Genomic DNA, 12,601 nt, shown 5'->3' with positions numbered 1-12,601 from the left:
AAGACAGCAGTCCAAAACAGTTAATATGGAAGTTCACTTCAGGAATTAACAAAGCTGCATCGATGAGTTTGAAGTTTTGTAGTTGTTTGACAAAATAGAGCAAACGGAAACAGAAAGCACAATATATGGCTATTATTAGCTCCCTATATAAAGCATGCGGACAGAAAAAGGTTGTGCGGTAAGATACACAATCGTCCAGTCTAGGATAAAGTCATTATGAACATTAACAATAATTTGGGACAAACATAATGTGATTTTATTGTAACAAAATATGAAGGTGGCACTCAGAATCCTGAGACAAACTTTATCTTTAAATTGATGTTGTTTAACAAATCAAATAGCTGAAATATCCACAATATAGAAAAAAAACCCTGAAATAAGAGAGTGCGGTTCAATCAGATGCGCATGAAAGTTGTGTTCATTATTACAGCAGAGTATTCTTTCAGAATTATTCTGGGACCAATTTGATTAATATTCAAATAAAGTGATGCATGATAAAGACAGCCAGTACTCTGATGCTGATGTTGTTGGTTCACAAAATAACAATTGTGTACTTATTGTCTGATAAACATACTAGACTGTTTAAGAGTTATGTATACTTGGGTTTATGTCTCCACCAGTGTCAAAAGGAAACCTACACCCTTGAGATAGATAGATGTATATATATATATATATATATATATATATATATATATATATATATATATATATATGTGTGTGTGTGTGTGTGTGTGTATATATATAAATAAAATATATATTTCTAACAAAGGAGTGGGGAATTATTTTTTATTTATTTGTTTGTTTGTTTGTTTGTTTTTAAATATAACATTATTATAATTTAACTACAATTATACATTTATTTACTTATTTTATTTTAATATTTAAAATACAGTATTTTGGTGTATTTCTTATTCCATTGCTGTCTTCTTTTTATAAAACAGAAAAAAAGAAAAGAAAAAAAATTGAATTGACATTTTTTGTGTAAGATGCTGATTCATTGAGGCCTTTCACAGAAGTAAACATGTCGTTTATGTTGTTTACCTCCGAGGCCTGTCGTGCGATGTCCGCCTGCAGCCTTTGAAAAAGCTGAATGTCAGATGCTTCAGAAAAGCGATCTGAATATACTCTTCTGGATTCATGGATCCAAAGTCGAACCAGATCTGCACCCTGTCTAACACACTCTGGCCTGGAGAACAGGAGACCCTAGATGCACAAACAAACAAAGGTACAAAGTGTTGGCTAATTCAAGATATTTAAAGTTAAAATTACTGAGCACAGAGGGAATGTTTACCTGGAACAGCCGAGAGAGATCCCACAGGTTGAAGAGATAGTAAAACTTTATAGAGGTGGGGAGGAAGTGCCGGAGCACTGTGTTATGGAGGGCTACAGCTGCTTTCACCACAGCTCGAGCACTCCTCACCACAGCTGGGCTGAACGGCAACCTCTGCAGGTGGAAGCTCAGGATAGAGCCAAAGATGGAGCTGAGGGTCTCACAGCTGGGTGTGCTGAACGCTAACACTGTGAAATGCCTCTGATGAAAATTAAGGTGAAGATTTGTCAGTGATGTCCCTCAAACACAATTTCATATATTATAACATACAATAAACTTTTTGGGTAGCCCTTTATTTTACAGTCCAGTTCCTCATGTACATACTATGTATTTATTATAGTAATTACAATAAGTAGGTACCAACCCTGAACCTACCCCGTGTAGTTACCTTATATTACCAGAACTTTACACTGTATATACAAGGTAAGTACACTGTAAATACAAACCTTTTTACCTTTTTTACTACAATATATTTTCAGATAATTCTGCATTTTTTTAATCAGTGCCGCTAGTGGATTTTGTATACCTGACCCAATCCCTGTGCATATGGGTATAATTAGGCGACAGGTGCATACCACCATTCAGATTTTTGCTTCAGAGCTTAGTGGGTGACTGAAGCTGCGTTCGTGGATGACTCATGCATTCATTGCAGGCATATAAGCATGGCTTCGCTGCGATCTCACTTCTTTCTCCTCACGGGGAACGGAGCAGCACCCTCTGTTTTTACACGTCCCGATTTTCCTCTCAGGAGCAGGGGACCACCAGCTAGAGTTCTGGGATATCTGAGGGTCACAGTGAGAGCTTCTTCATCAGACACATCCCCAAGGACCTTTCACTCCTCCCACAGCGAATTTCCCGTAATGCTCCAGAGTAATTTCACTGGCCCAACTCGTGACAGTCCCAGCATTTCATTTGGTGAACCACAGGAGGATCGGATGTCGATCACAACATCGGGAGATGAGATATCGTCCTCAGAGGATGTAGATTCGGCGGGGTTGCGTCCCTCATGTGTTGTTGCCACAGCCGAATCGGACCTGGAGTTGACTGCCATGAGCATCAGGCTGGAGGTATCAGGCTGGAGGTGAACACACCGCCCAGTAGTGTTGTCAAAAGTACCGGCCAAGATACCATTTGGTACTGAAGTTTTAAAAACATCCATTTCCCACTAAGATTTGAGCACTGTTGAGCAGATTTTTAAACAGCGCTGATTGGTCATTGTTTTCACATGCTCAACAGATATGTCTGTGATTGGCTTCAATGCTCATTGCTTCATGCTCTTTACCGCATGCTCACACGACCGCAATACCATTCTGTACTGAAATGTTAAAAATGGATCCGTCACTGTCAGCGGATCCCTAATATATCTGCACATAGATGGATCCACTGATAGACGTGGCTTTCAAACACTCTTGTGTGTTTCTGTGTGAGCACTCGGTGAAGAGCATGAAGCAAAGAGCATTGAAGCCAATCACAGACATATCTGTTGAGCATGTGAAAACAATGACCAATCAGCACAGTTTAAGAATCTTCGTGCCTTCATGACTGGATAATTGGTTTATCAGCGCAGGGTGTGGCTTAAAACAGCGCCCTGCGATGGTGCCTTTTTTTCCCCAGAGATGTATGGGGAGCTGACGAATTTGTGGACAGCCCCTTTTTCGGCCAAAAGCCACATGTCATCTTCCTCTGTCCTCACTACCCATGATGGCGGGGCGGCTAGGGGGTATGTAGACATACCCCAGGTGGAGAGAGCAGCTGCTGTGCACCTGTGCCCACAAAACGCTGCCGCTTGGAGGAATCGTCTGTATCTCCCATCCAAAGCCTGTAAGCTGATGGCCACTCTCGAGGCCCTCTCTGCCCTGCATGCCATGCCACCAAACCAAGGCAATCAAACAAATGCACAAGGGTAGTTCCAACCCGGGGTTGATGCAGGAACTGCACACAGCAACTGACTTTGCACTCGGGGTGACGAAAGTTGCAGCCCATACCCTTGGGAAGATGATTCTTCCTCAACATAGGCCGTTTCTATGGTTTGAGTTCGAGGGTCGGGCATGGCTGTACATGGTCCTCCCCTTCGGGCTATCCCTGTCTCCCCATATCTTTTTGCCCCATAATGGGAAGTAGGCATCACAGGGACCTGGTGCTCTGGCACCTCAGCCAGTTGGGGCTACGGGTCAACTGGGAAAAGAGCAAACCCCATGCAGAAGATCTCTTTTCTCGGTATGGAGTTAGACTCGGTGAGAATGACAGCGCATCTCACCAACGAGTGCACACAGTCAGTGCTGAACTGCCTGAGTTCCTTCAGAGGCAGAAACGTGGCATCTCTTAAACACTTTCAGAGGCTCCTGGGGCATATGGCATCCGCAGCCGCAATCCTGCCACTCGGATTGCTTCATATGAGACCACTTCAGCACTGGTTACACTCCCGAGTCCCGAGATGGGCATGGCATCAAGGTACACTTTGTGTGACCATCACACCATCCACATTCCGGAGAAGCTCAATCATGCAACTGACTACTTTCACGACAGTTCACATTCCCCAGATAATGACGAATCCATCCCAAAACGACCCGGTTGATCTGGAGTCGATTTAGGGAAACACCCAGATAGACCTGTTTGCTTCCCATGAGTCCTCCCACTGCCAGCTGTATTAGGAAGAAATCATCATCGTGCACCTGTCGCCTATTCATACCCATATGCACGGGGAGAGGCTCAGGTATGAAAAACCCACTAACCAAAATTCATTTGTCGTTTTCTCTGAAATTCCGTTTCTTACTTCAATTATAATACATGAACTTGTAAATAAGAAATTAATATTCAAGCTATTCTAAACTGCGAAAAATAGAGTGCCACAAACTGCCCATGATATTTTATGGAATTTTATGGAAATATATGGCAATATTTATTACATACAGGTGATTTTTCATTTATTAGATTTTATTTTGTATCACAAATACATATTATTACACATTTCTATAGGTGGTATAGAAACTGACGATTAATGATTATTAATATTAGCAAATGCAAAATATATGGTTTGTACAACAAAAAGCTTATATTCTCTTCTGAATGCTGCGATAAAGAAGCTTCCACAAAAGAAATGAAAATACCTGCAGTCTGGGGTTAATTGTAAAACTCCCCGATGTTGGATTCATACAAGAGAGATAATGGGTGTTGTGTATGTCTTTCATTGTTAACTTGTTACTGTCATACCTAGAAACAAGACAAAAAATTGTTATAGAATGTTTTGAATAGAATAGAGTGTTTTGACAAGTAATATCTCCCTTAAGTGGAATGAATGAAAGAAATGGTGATGTTGCATAACCAGTGCTTGTAATCCAGATGCTGGCGAATAAGAGCATGTGGCTGAGAGGTCCCGTAACTGTCCACAGCTGCCATATTCATGTCATCAATGAAATAGATGAGTCTCTTGTTTCTCGGGGGTGCGTAACTCCTGCCAGCCTTCCTTTCGAGAGGTTTCTCCATTGCCTCTGATAATAACAATAAAAAGTATTGTTTTAAAAGAACTGACTACAAATTTGCATAAGGCCTAATTTTCAAAGAAAACCTATAACTAGTACAAGTGAATTTTTACACAGTGTTATAAACTTCTGGGATAAATTTTAAATAATCCATTTTCTATCAGTCCATATAAGGGCAGACTTTTTTGTCTAAAATTTGTATGGCTTGATATGTATGAACAAATCCATCTGTTTCAGTTTGTTTTAAAGGTTTAATAAAGCAAACATGTACTCAACATCTATTCAAGTACACCATGAGGAGCACTTGGATGGAATCACTGGATTAACTGTTACTTCTATTATTACTATAACCGGATGAAATGAAATTTGGCATATTGACCACAAGGAGGTGCTGTTCCACACATAGGATGACCTTTAGGAAAATGTGATAAAAATGCACGATGTTACACTCACTTTGCAGCATGGTTGCAGTGATATGAAAGTGAAGGGGAACTTTTGCGGTTACAAGGTTCCCCGGTAGTGTTTCCAGAAGATTCCTGACCAGAGCAGATTTCCCAGTGCCTGCTCCACCAATCAGCATAAGAGGCTGAGATGTCTCCAACAACATGCGCATGAAATACTGCAGTCTGACCGTCTCAACTGTTGGGTAGAACATAGACTGTAGACAAAAAAAAAGAAGCTTTTGATTACTCAAGTCATATTCAGCTTACCTAAATCAACAAATAACACTATAAATTAATCTATAAATAACAATATAAAATCTATATATCTATCCACCCATCCATTAAAATCAATATATATAAAAAACTTTTAGACTGTTTAAAAAAACTTCTATTTTTTTTTCTTGAGCACCAAAACAAAATTCAAAAACATAAAAAACTTATCCAACCCCAGAATTTTAATCAGTGGTGTATATATAATTTATCCAATGCTTAATCGGTGATGAAAATTTTGTAGACCCATTAAAAAAAAAGAGTATAAAAGCATTTACACAGTTAAATCAGTTTAAATACTTGTATTTCAAAAAGCTGTGGGATACTTTGCAAGAGCATTTCGAGTGAACTTTTATGAACTTTTAGAATATAGTTCTGCAATGAGACATGACAAACCTGTAGGCCCAGTTCATCACTATGACTACCCTATTATCAACATTAAGTCTTTATCTTCCAAGTATAAAAACAGAGACAATGGCCTCACACACACACATACTTCTGATTACTTTGAACGGTAATCAGATCCAAAACTCCATTGACTGCAGGTTCAGCTCATGATGGAGGGAGGTTGTTTTCTCTGTATCTGTTCACTGACCCACTCTAATGCACTAACTGCACTAAATTAGCATGCCATTATTCAGAAATTAAAGTAGTTCTCTGTAAGAGTGAATTTTCTCAGGAGAATTCTCTCAGCGGATCACAAAGAAATACATTGCGTTGTAAAGAATATGTTCACAACGTGATGTTCTGTATGTAACAGGAAAGTACTGGTGTATTCAAAGAGTCTTTACATCATACTTGGACTTCAGCGTCTTGCAATACATGATCCTGTCCTCACCTGTACAGGTGTATCAGGGTCCATCTCAAACATGAGCATCATGTCGGTCCATGGCAGGAAGCGTCTGGAACGAGGATCTAAATAGTAGTCAAACACAGAACCCTGTACAGGAAACTTCACACTCTTCATCTCTTTGATCCACCACTGACTGAACTCAGCCCGAAAATCATGGAGCTGAGAGATCAAAAAAGACAACATAAACAGAGACACTCTCAAGTGGTATAAATATTAATTTATCTATATATATATATATATATCTAAACAACACAAAAAACATTTACAAAACAACATAAAATCAAACCGAAACAAACCAAAAAAAAAACAATACAAAACAACATAAAACCAAACCAAAACAAAAAACAATACAAAACAACATAAAACCAAACCAAAACAAAAAACAACATAAAAAAAAACTAAACAAAACACCAAACCAAACAAAACAAATAAAACACAAAAACAAAAATACCTGATCCTGGAATGTGGCTCCACCAAAAGCCCACACACATGCAAACACAAAGTATGTCTCGTAGATTTCCCGTGGAGTGTCTGCCGGAATGTTCGCCGGCGTTAACAGACAATCCAGCAAGGAGCACAGAGTCTGAGAAAGAGAGAGACATCAGTAAAGATTTGAAAACCACAATATAGGCCTGTATGAATGAGTGCATCTGTGTGAATGGTAAACCTGAACCATGCTGTTCTCAGTAATAGGAATGATCGTCTTAAAGGAGCTTCTCATTTTTTCAATACAGCGAGGGATGTATTTGTCAAACAGAATGGTCAGGTGTGCTCTCTCAGTTTGTCTCTCCCTCCGATCAATCCAACTCGTAACATATCTAGACATTGAAGAAAAAAGGCGAATCCTAATCCATCACAAGTATGAACCACTATGTATTAAATGGTCTAATTTCGCAAGAAAGTGAATTTCTCACAGGTTCCAGCTAAGCTCCTGAGGATTGATGTGCAGAATGCCAGCTCGGGACACGGTGGCAGGCGTGGCATGTTTCAAGTGACTGATCTCAAACAGTAGTCTCATCGAGGGGGTGAGTGGGATACGTTCATTATTAGCCAGAGTAAGCACCTGCACAGACATGCACAACATAACTAGATCAATATTCATAATTCACTGTTTGCTGCAAGTGGAGTGTTTAAATGTGTCCGAATGCAATTTTAGTGCTCTGATTAATCAGCTGGATGCAAATGTCCTCATAAAGACATGCACAAACTGTGTGGGGTACCTTGTTGTCATCCATGACAGTGTTGAGAGACTCAATCCACATGGGGTCAATGTCTCCATCCAGAACAATCCACTTTGGCCCCGAGTGAGAGTTACTGGCTTGATCCCGCATGAAATGTGACAATAAACCTGCCACATGAAGAGATTTACAATCTCAAAGTCTTACAGGGGAGAATGGATCTCTTGTCTAAACCATAAGTTATGTACTGTGAATTGGACAGGATCAGCTCTACAAAACACTGGATGCTAATGTACCATCTTTCCATTCCCGAGTGGTTGGATGAAAGAATCCAAACAGTTCATCGTTGCTTATAGCTTTTGGGTTCAGATCATTCCAAAAAGGCTTCTTTCCCATGTTGAAGTAGGTTTTGTGAAGAGTTTTCAGGATCTGTTTAGAGATTTTTTGTGATTATTGCTTTAAATTAATCAACTTTCTATGTATTAATCAATTAATCAATTAATAAATAAAAATGTACAATAAACTTTATCTGATAATATTTGGATAATTGCATTCTAGTAAAACCAAAGAATTTAGCACAATTAATGAATATATAACTACAGAACAATATAAATGAGTTCACACCCGTGCAATATGTTTATAAAGCCATGAAAAAAAAAAAGATTTTATATATATAAAATATCTGTCCACAAAAGCAGAAAATAATAATGCATGACAACTGATTATCAGGCAAAATGTCATAATCAAATAGAGAGATATTTTACATTATAAGAATTAGTGGATTGTTTTAAATCATCAGGGGAAGTGGACAGTGGGGTATACAAACAGGTTTGTATTCATGTGTTCTGTGTTCTGACCTGGCTTTTTCCAGTCCCAGCATCACCAACCACAAACACTGAGTGATGGACAGATAGAAGCTCATCAAGCTGAACAACCTTCATTAAAAATGGCATTAAAAAATAAGAAGTTAGCAAGGGCTATAAAACAGTATGATAACTTAATGCTAAACCATTTAAATGACACACTGTGCGGAGTTTCTTACTTTCAGAACAAACGTGTCCTCAGGTTGAAGCTTTAACTCTAGACTAGTCTGACGGACTATCAGCTCAAACTCTGCATCAGTCCGCCTTTCCACCTCCAAACCAGGGAACAAATCTCTTATCAGACCCAGAAATACTGGAACGTCTTCCGAAACGATCTTCGGCATGTTGAAATCTCTCAAAGCCTGCATCAAGACCTACATAATGTAAAAGGAAGCGTCAAAACACAAGACTGCTTTAGATCTTAGATGCATCTAGCAAAAACACATTTCCATTACTTGATCTTCTGGCCTAGTCCGATCTGCTCTTTTGAGAGCTCCAGCAACCACCAGGACAGGTTTGACAGCTCGCAGTCCCCAGTCATAGTGATCCTACAGCAGAGAACATACAGTACATGTAGTTCAAGAGCAAGCACAAACAGGAGAAGTGGCACCTTTATTCTTAGCTCAGCGTACCTGTTTAGAGAGCAGCTCCTTACAGAGCCTGTAGAGGGTGATGAACTTGTTGCCCAGAACCCGAGCACTCTGAAATCCCTCAGACATCAACATGATCTCACAGATCAACTCCATGTCAGGAACCACCATTGCACATGGCCTGCCAAACACATTCATGAACTCTCTCCGTACACTGCTGTATTTTACACAACATGTGACATTAAATATAATCTGATGCAATATGTTAGGTCAGCTGGTGCAAACTGCTTAAATCTAGTCTTTTACTTAGTTGGGGACACTTCATTTCCAGTGATATCGTTGACTTGATGATATCGCATACTATTTAAACTGAACTGAGCTGGATGATGACATCACCGAAGTCAATGATGAACTGCCTTTAATTGAAACATGGGTGTTTGCTATTGTCATTTTTACATTACTGACACACTATTTTCCCAATTAATGCTGTACAGTTGCTTTGACAATCTGTATTTTTAAAAGCGCTATATACTGTAAATAAAGGTGACTTGACTTGATGGTTTGTTATGTTATATTAATTAATTTTAGTTCATTTTACTCCATTTCTTTTTGTTGGTCTAACTAACATTTGAGTTTTCCACAATTGTAATATCAACTGATAATTATAATATTAACAACATTCAAAAATGTAATATATATATAAAACATTTTTTTTTTTTTTATAAATTAAAACTTTTACTCAGGAAGGATGCATGCAATTAAGTGATTAAAAGTGACAGTAAATACTGTATTATTGTCATAAAAATCATTGCTTGATAACTTTCTATTTATCATAAAAATTGAAAAGGTGTATTAAGGTTTTCACAAAAAAAGCAGCAACAATCTATAATATAGTAGATAACAATCTCTACTATATTTTTGATCAAATGAAATAAACACAGCCTTGATGAGCATACAAGACTTAATTTCAAAACAAAAATCTCTCAAACTGTTCCACTGCATAAACATACAAATTTTGACTAATGATTTTGGTTGAAAACTTTTTATTTGGATCAAGCTGTACCTGAAAAGTGCTTTGAGGTTCTCTGGTAGCTCAGTTCGTCCAGCATATCCAGGGTTCATTGTGATGAAGATCCCAACAGTGTGTTTCAAGCCAATCTCTTCCTCCAGGAACAGAAACCTGCAGGTGACAACAGTTAAAACATGCCTTAATAATTCATATGAACCGTTCAAAATATCTAAAAATGAAAGAAACCTTACCTCTTCCTCTTGTTGCGAATGGCATCCTGTATGGTCTTCACCTGTACTGCCACCACTGAGAGCACTTCTACAGCGATTCGGTTAAACTCATCAAAGCAGCCCCAAGCTCCAGTTTGTGCCAGACCTTTAAAGATGTTCCCTATGGACTGAACGATGAAACAAGCGAAGGAAACACTTCACCGTTAAAGACTTAAAAGAACTTAACCAACAGTAGTTAAGTACAAAACTCACAAAACAAAACATCAGCCAACTGTGACAAAGTTTCAAACAATCACTCATTGATTTCTTTCAATTAAGAAGCAGAATCCTATTCAGCAAAGTAATTATATGGATTAGGAGCTCCTCTGAAGCGAGAATACACTCATAATTGGCCTGAGGTTGCAGAGTCCCATTTCTGCTGGTATGTTTACCTTATAGTCCATCTGCTCCGAGCAGTTGAAGACGTACACCATGACCCCCAGAGCTCTGCCCAGGTCTTTAGTGGTTTCAGTCTTTCCTGTGCCAGCAGGACCCACTGGAGCACCGCTCATCGTCAGGTGCAGTGACTGAGTCAGTGTTATATAGCATCTGAAAAAAAAAAAAAAAAATTACGTTTCAAACATTGTATAGATACAGTTATGGTGAGGCTTGTTTATAATATTAACAAACATACCTTTCACATTTTGTTTCCAAAAGTCATAAACGTCATATCACTTCCATCTCAAATTACTGTATGTTTTGTGATTAACTGCATTATACGGTGGAAATGATGTGGATGGGAAAGACTTTTAACTGATAATTTAACAAAATTACAGCTAAAATGTATAATAAAAATATACTATTTACCTTGATTTTTCTGTTTTCATTACATTTTATGCCTCAAATTAAATCCAAATCTCTTTAACAATATTTTTTTCTCCCTAACCAAATAAATATATATATATCCCCTGTATTTCCTTAATACTACATAATACATTTAAGTAAAAAAAATGATTGTAAACCATTAGCTGTTAAGGTACCTGTCTGTAAGAGGTGTGATGACCAGACGAGGCGTGTTGCCCAGATATTCATAGGAGTATCTAAACTGAGCATCACATATGTTGATGAAGCAGTGGTTCTGCTCCTCATCCCAGCTGTGGCGGAGCTGAGAAACCCAGGCAAACGCCTGAGCACTGCTCACCTGGATAAAAACAGTCTTAAACACTTAATAAAACAACTCTGAAAAACACATTCCAGCACTTCAAGAGAGATAAAAAGTCTAAATGCTCCCAACTCAATTAATTAATCAACTACTGCTTGTCAATTTAAAACCCATTAAAATAATGACTGATTGCCTAATACCACTAAATGATTTAAAACAAGGAAACAGATCATCTTTTAGTCGACATGATCATTATTTACGAAGCGCAGTAAACATGACCCAACCTTCTGAGCGATGAGTTTGGAGACCACATCTCTGGCGTGAACATCTATGGTGCAAAGGGTCATGATCTTCTGCCTGTCACCCGGGTTCAGTTCCCCCAATAACATGTTTATCAAGGAGTTTAGTTGGGCAATCTGGAGAAGCAACGCAGATATTTTAGAGTTTCAGAGGGCACAATGATGGCTTGTGAGAGCATACAGTGAGCTTTGTGGCCCCTGCTTACAGTAATTATATCAATTTACATGCCAGAGAGAAGTGGATGGTAATAACTGCACTGACAGGGGCTCAGGGTCATGTGTTCATCAGAGAAATCCCCCCACGTTTATGGAACAAGGTCATATATTCCAGTCGGGAGGCCAAATAAGCACAGAGCTCATTTATCAATGTTGGGGGGAACTGTGAGTGTGTAGGACTGTTTGACTATGAATAAGAGCGGCCAGCTGGTGTGTGTGTGTGTGTGTGTGTGTGTGTGTGTGTGTGTGTGTGTGTGTGTGTGTGTGTGAATTGGGGGGAGGCAGTAAAGAGGTGATACCGTGGATCCCTGTCACAGACAGGCAAATGAGATGTAATCTTCCTGCCTGTATTTGGTGTAAAAGCAGCTTAGGTTGTACTGCATTTATCACCCCATGCTGTCTGACAGCGACTCCAATCAGGGGCTTGAAGGGAAAGAGGCAGATTATTCAAACGCCGGCCAAGGACATGCTAACCTTCCCTGCGCTTGATGACAGATCCTGACGCTGCATGGACGATGTAAACATGCTTGTGGCAGTCTACACGGATCAGCACTATTCACTTCATCACACTTACAATGAAGAAGCTGGAGTGTGTTTTCGACGGCTTCATCATTGCCTCGTTCATAGTCAAGTCACCTTTATTTATATAGTGCTTTTGACAATACAGATTGTGTCAAAGCACTTTACAGTATTAAATAGG

At 39.0% G+C, this 12,601-nt stretch overlaps 1 protein-coding gene across 1 annotated transcript in view; it reads right to left on the bottom strand.

The window, feature by feature from the left end:
- Positions 1-12,601, bottom strand: part of si:dkey-233k19.3 (dynein axonemal heavy chain 11) — a 75,454-nt gene that overhangs the window by 39,255 nt on the left and 23,598 nt on the right. Inside the window, exons 31-50 of the mRNA XM_059567508.1 lie at positions 11,671-11,802; positions 11,265-11,425; positions 10,677-10,833; positions 10,267-10,412; positions 10,070-10,186; positions 9,049-9,187; positions 8,872-8,964; positions 8,596-8,790; positions 8,411-8,488; positions 7,850-7,982; positions 7,596-7,723; positions 7,290-7,438; positions 7,043-7,193; positions 6,827-6,958; positions 6,361-6,534; positions 5,263-5,467; positions 4,653-4,818; positions 4,438-4,540; positions 1,292-1,531; positions 1,042-1,203 (exon numbers count right to left, since the gene is read on the bottom strand). Of these exons, the coding sequence (XP_059423491.1) occupies positions 1,042-1,203; positions 1,292-1,531; positions 4,438-4,540; positions 4,653-4,818; positions 5,263-5,467; positions 6,361-6,534; positions 6,827-6,958; positions 7,043-7,193; positions 7,290-7,438; positions 7,596-7,723; positions 7,850-7,982; positions 8,411-8,488; positions 8,596-8,790; positions 8,872-8,964; positions 9,049-9,187; positions 10,070-10,186; positions 10,267-10,412; positions 10,677-10,833; positions 11,265-11,425; positions 11,671-11,802 (2,961 nt within the window). The remainder of the gene's footprint in view (positions 1-1,041; positions 1,204-1,291; positions 1,532-4,437; positions 4,541-4,652; positions 4,819-5,262; positions 5,468-6,360; positions 6,535-6,826; positions 6,959-7,042; positions 7,194-7,289; positions 7,439-7,595; positions 7,724-7,849; positions 7,983-8,410; positions 8,489-8,595; positions 8,791-8,871; positions 8,965-9,048; positions 9,188-10,069; positions 10,187-10,266; positions 10,413-10,676; positions 10,834-11,264; positions 11,426-11,670; positions 11,803-12,601) is intronic.

Source organism: Carassius carassius, chromosome 15, assembly GCF_963082965.1.
Source record: "Carassius carassius chromosome 15, fCarCar2.1, whole genome shotgun sequence".
Lineage (NCBI taxonomy): Eukaryota > Metazoa > Chordata > Actinopteri > Cypriniformes > Cyprinidae > Carassius > Carassius carassius.
This window is presented reverse-complemented; position numbering and strand designations above follow the sequence as displayed.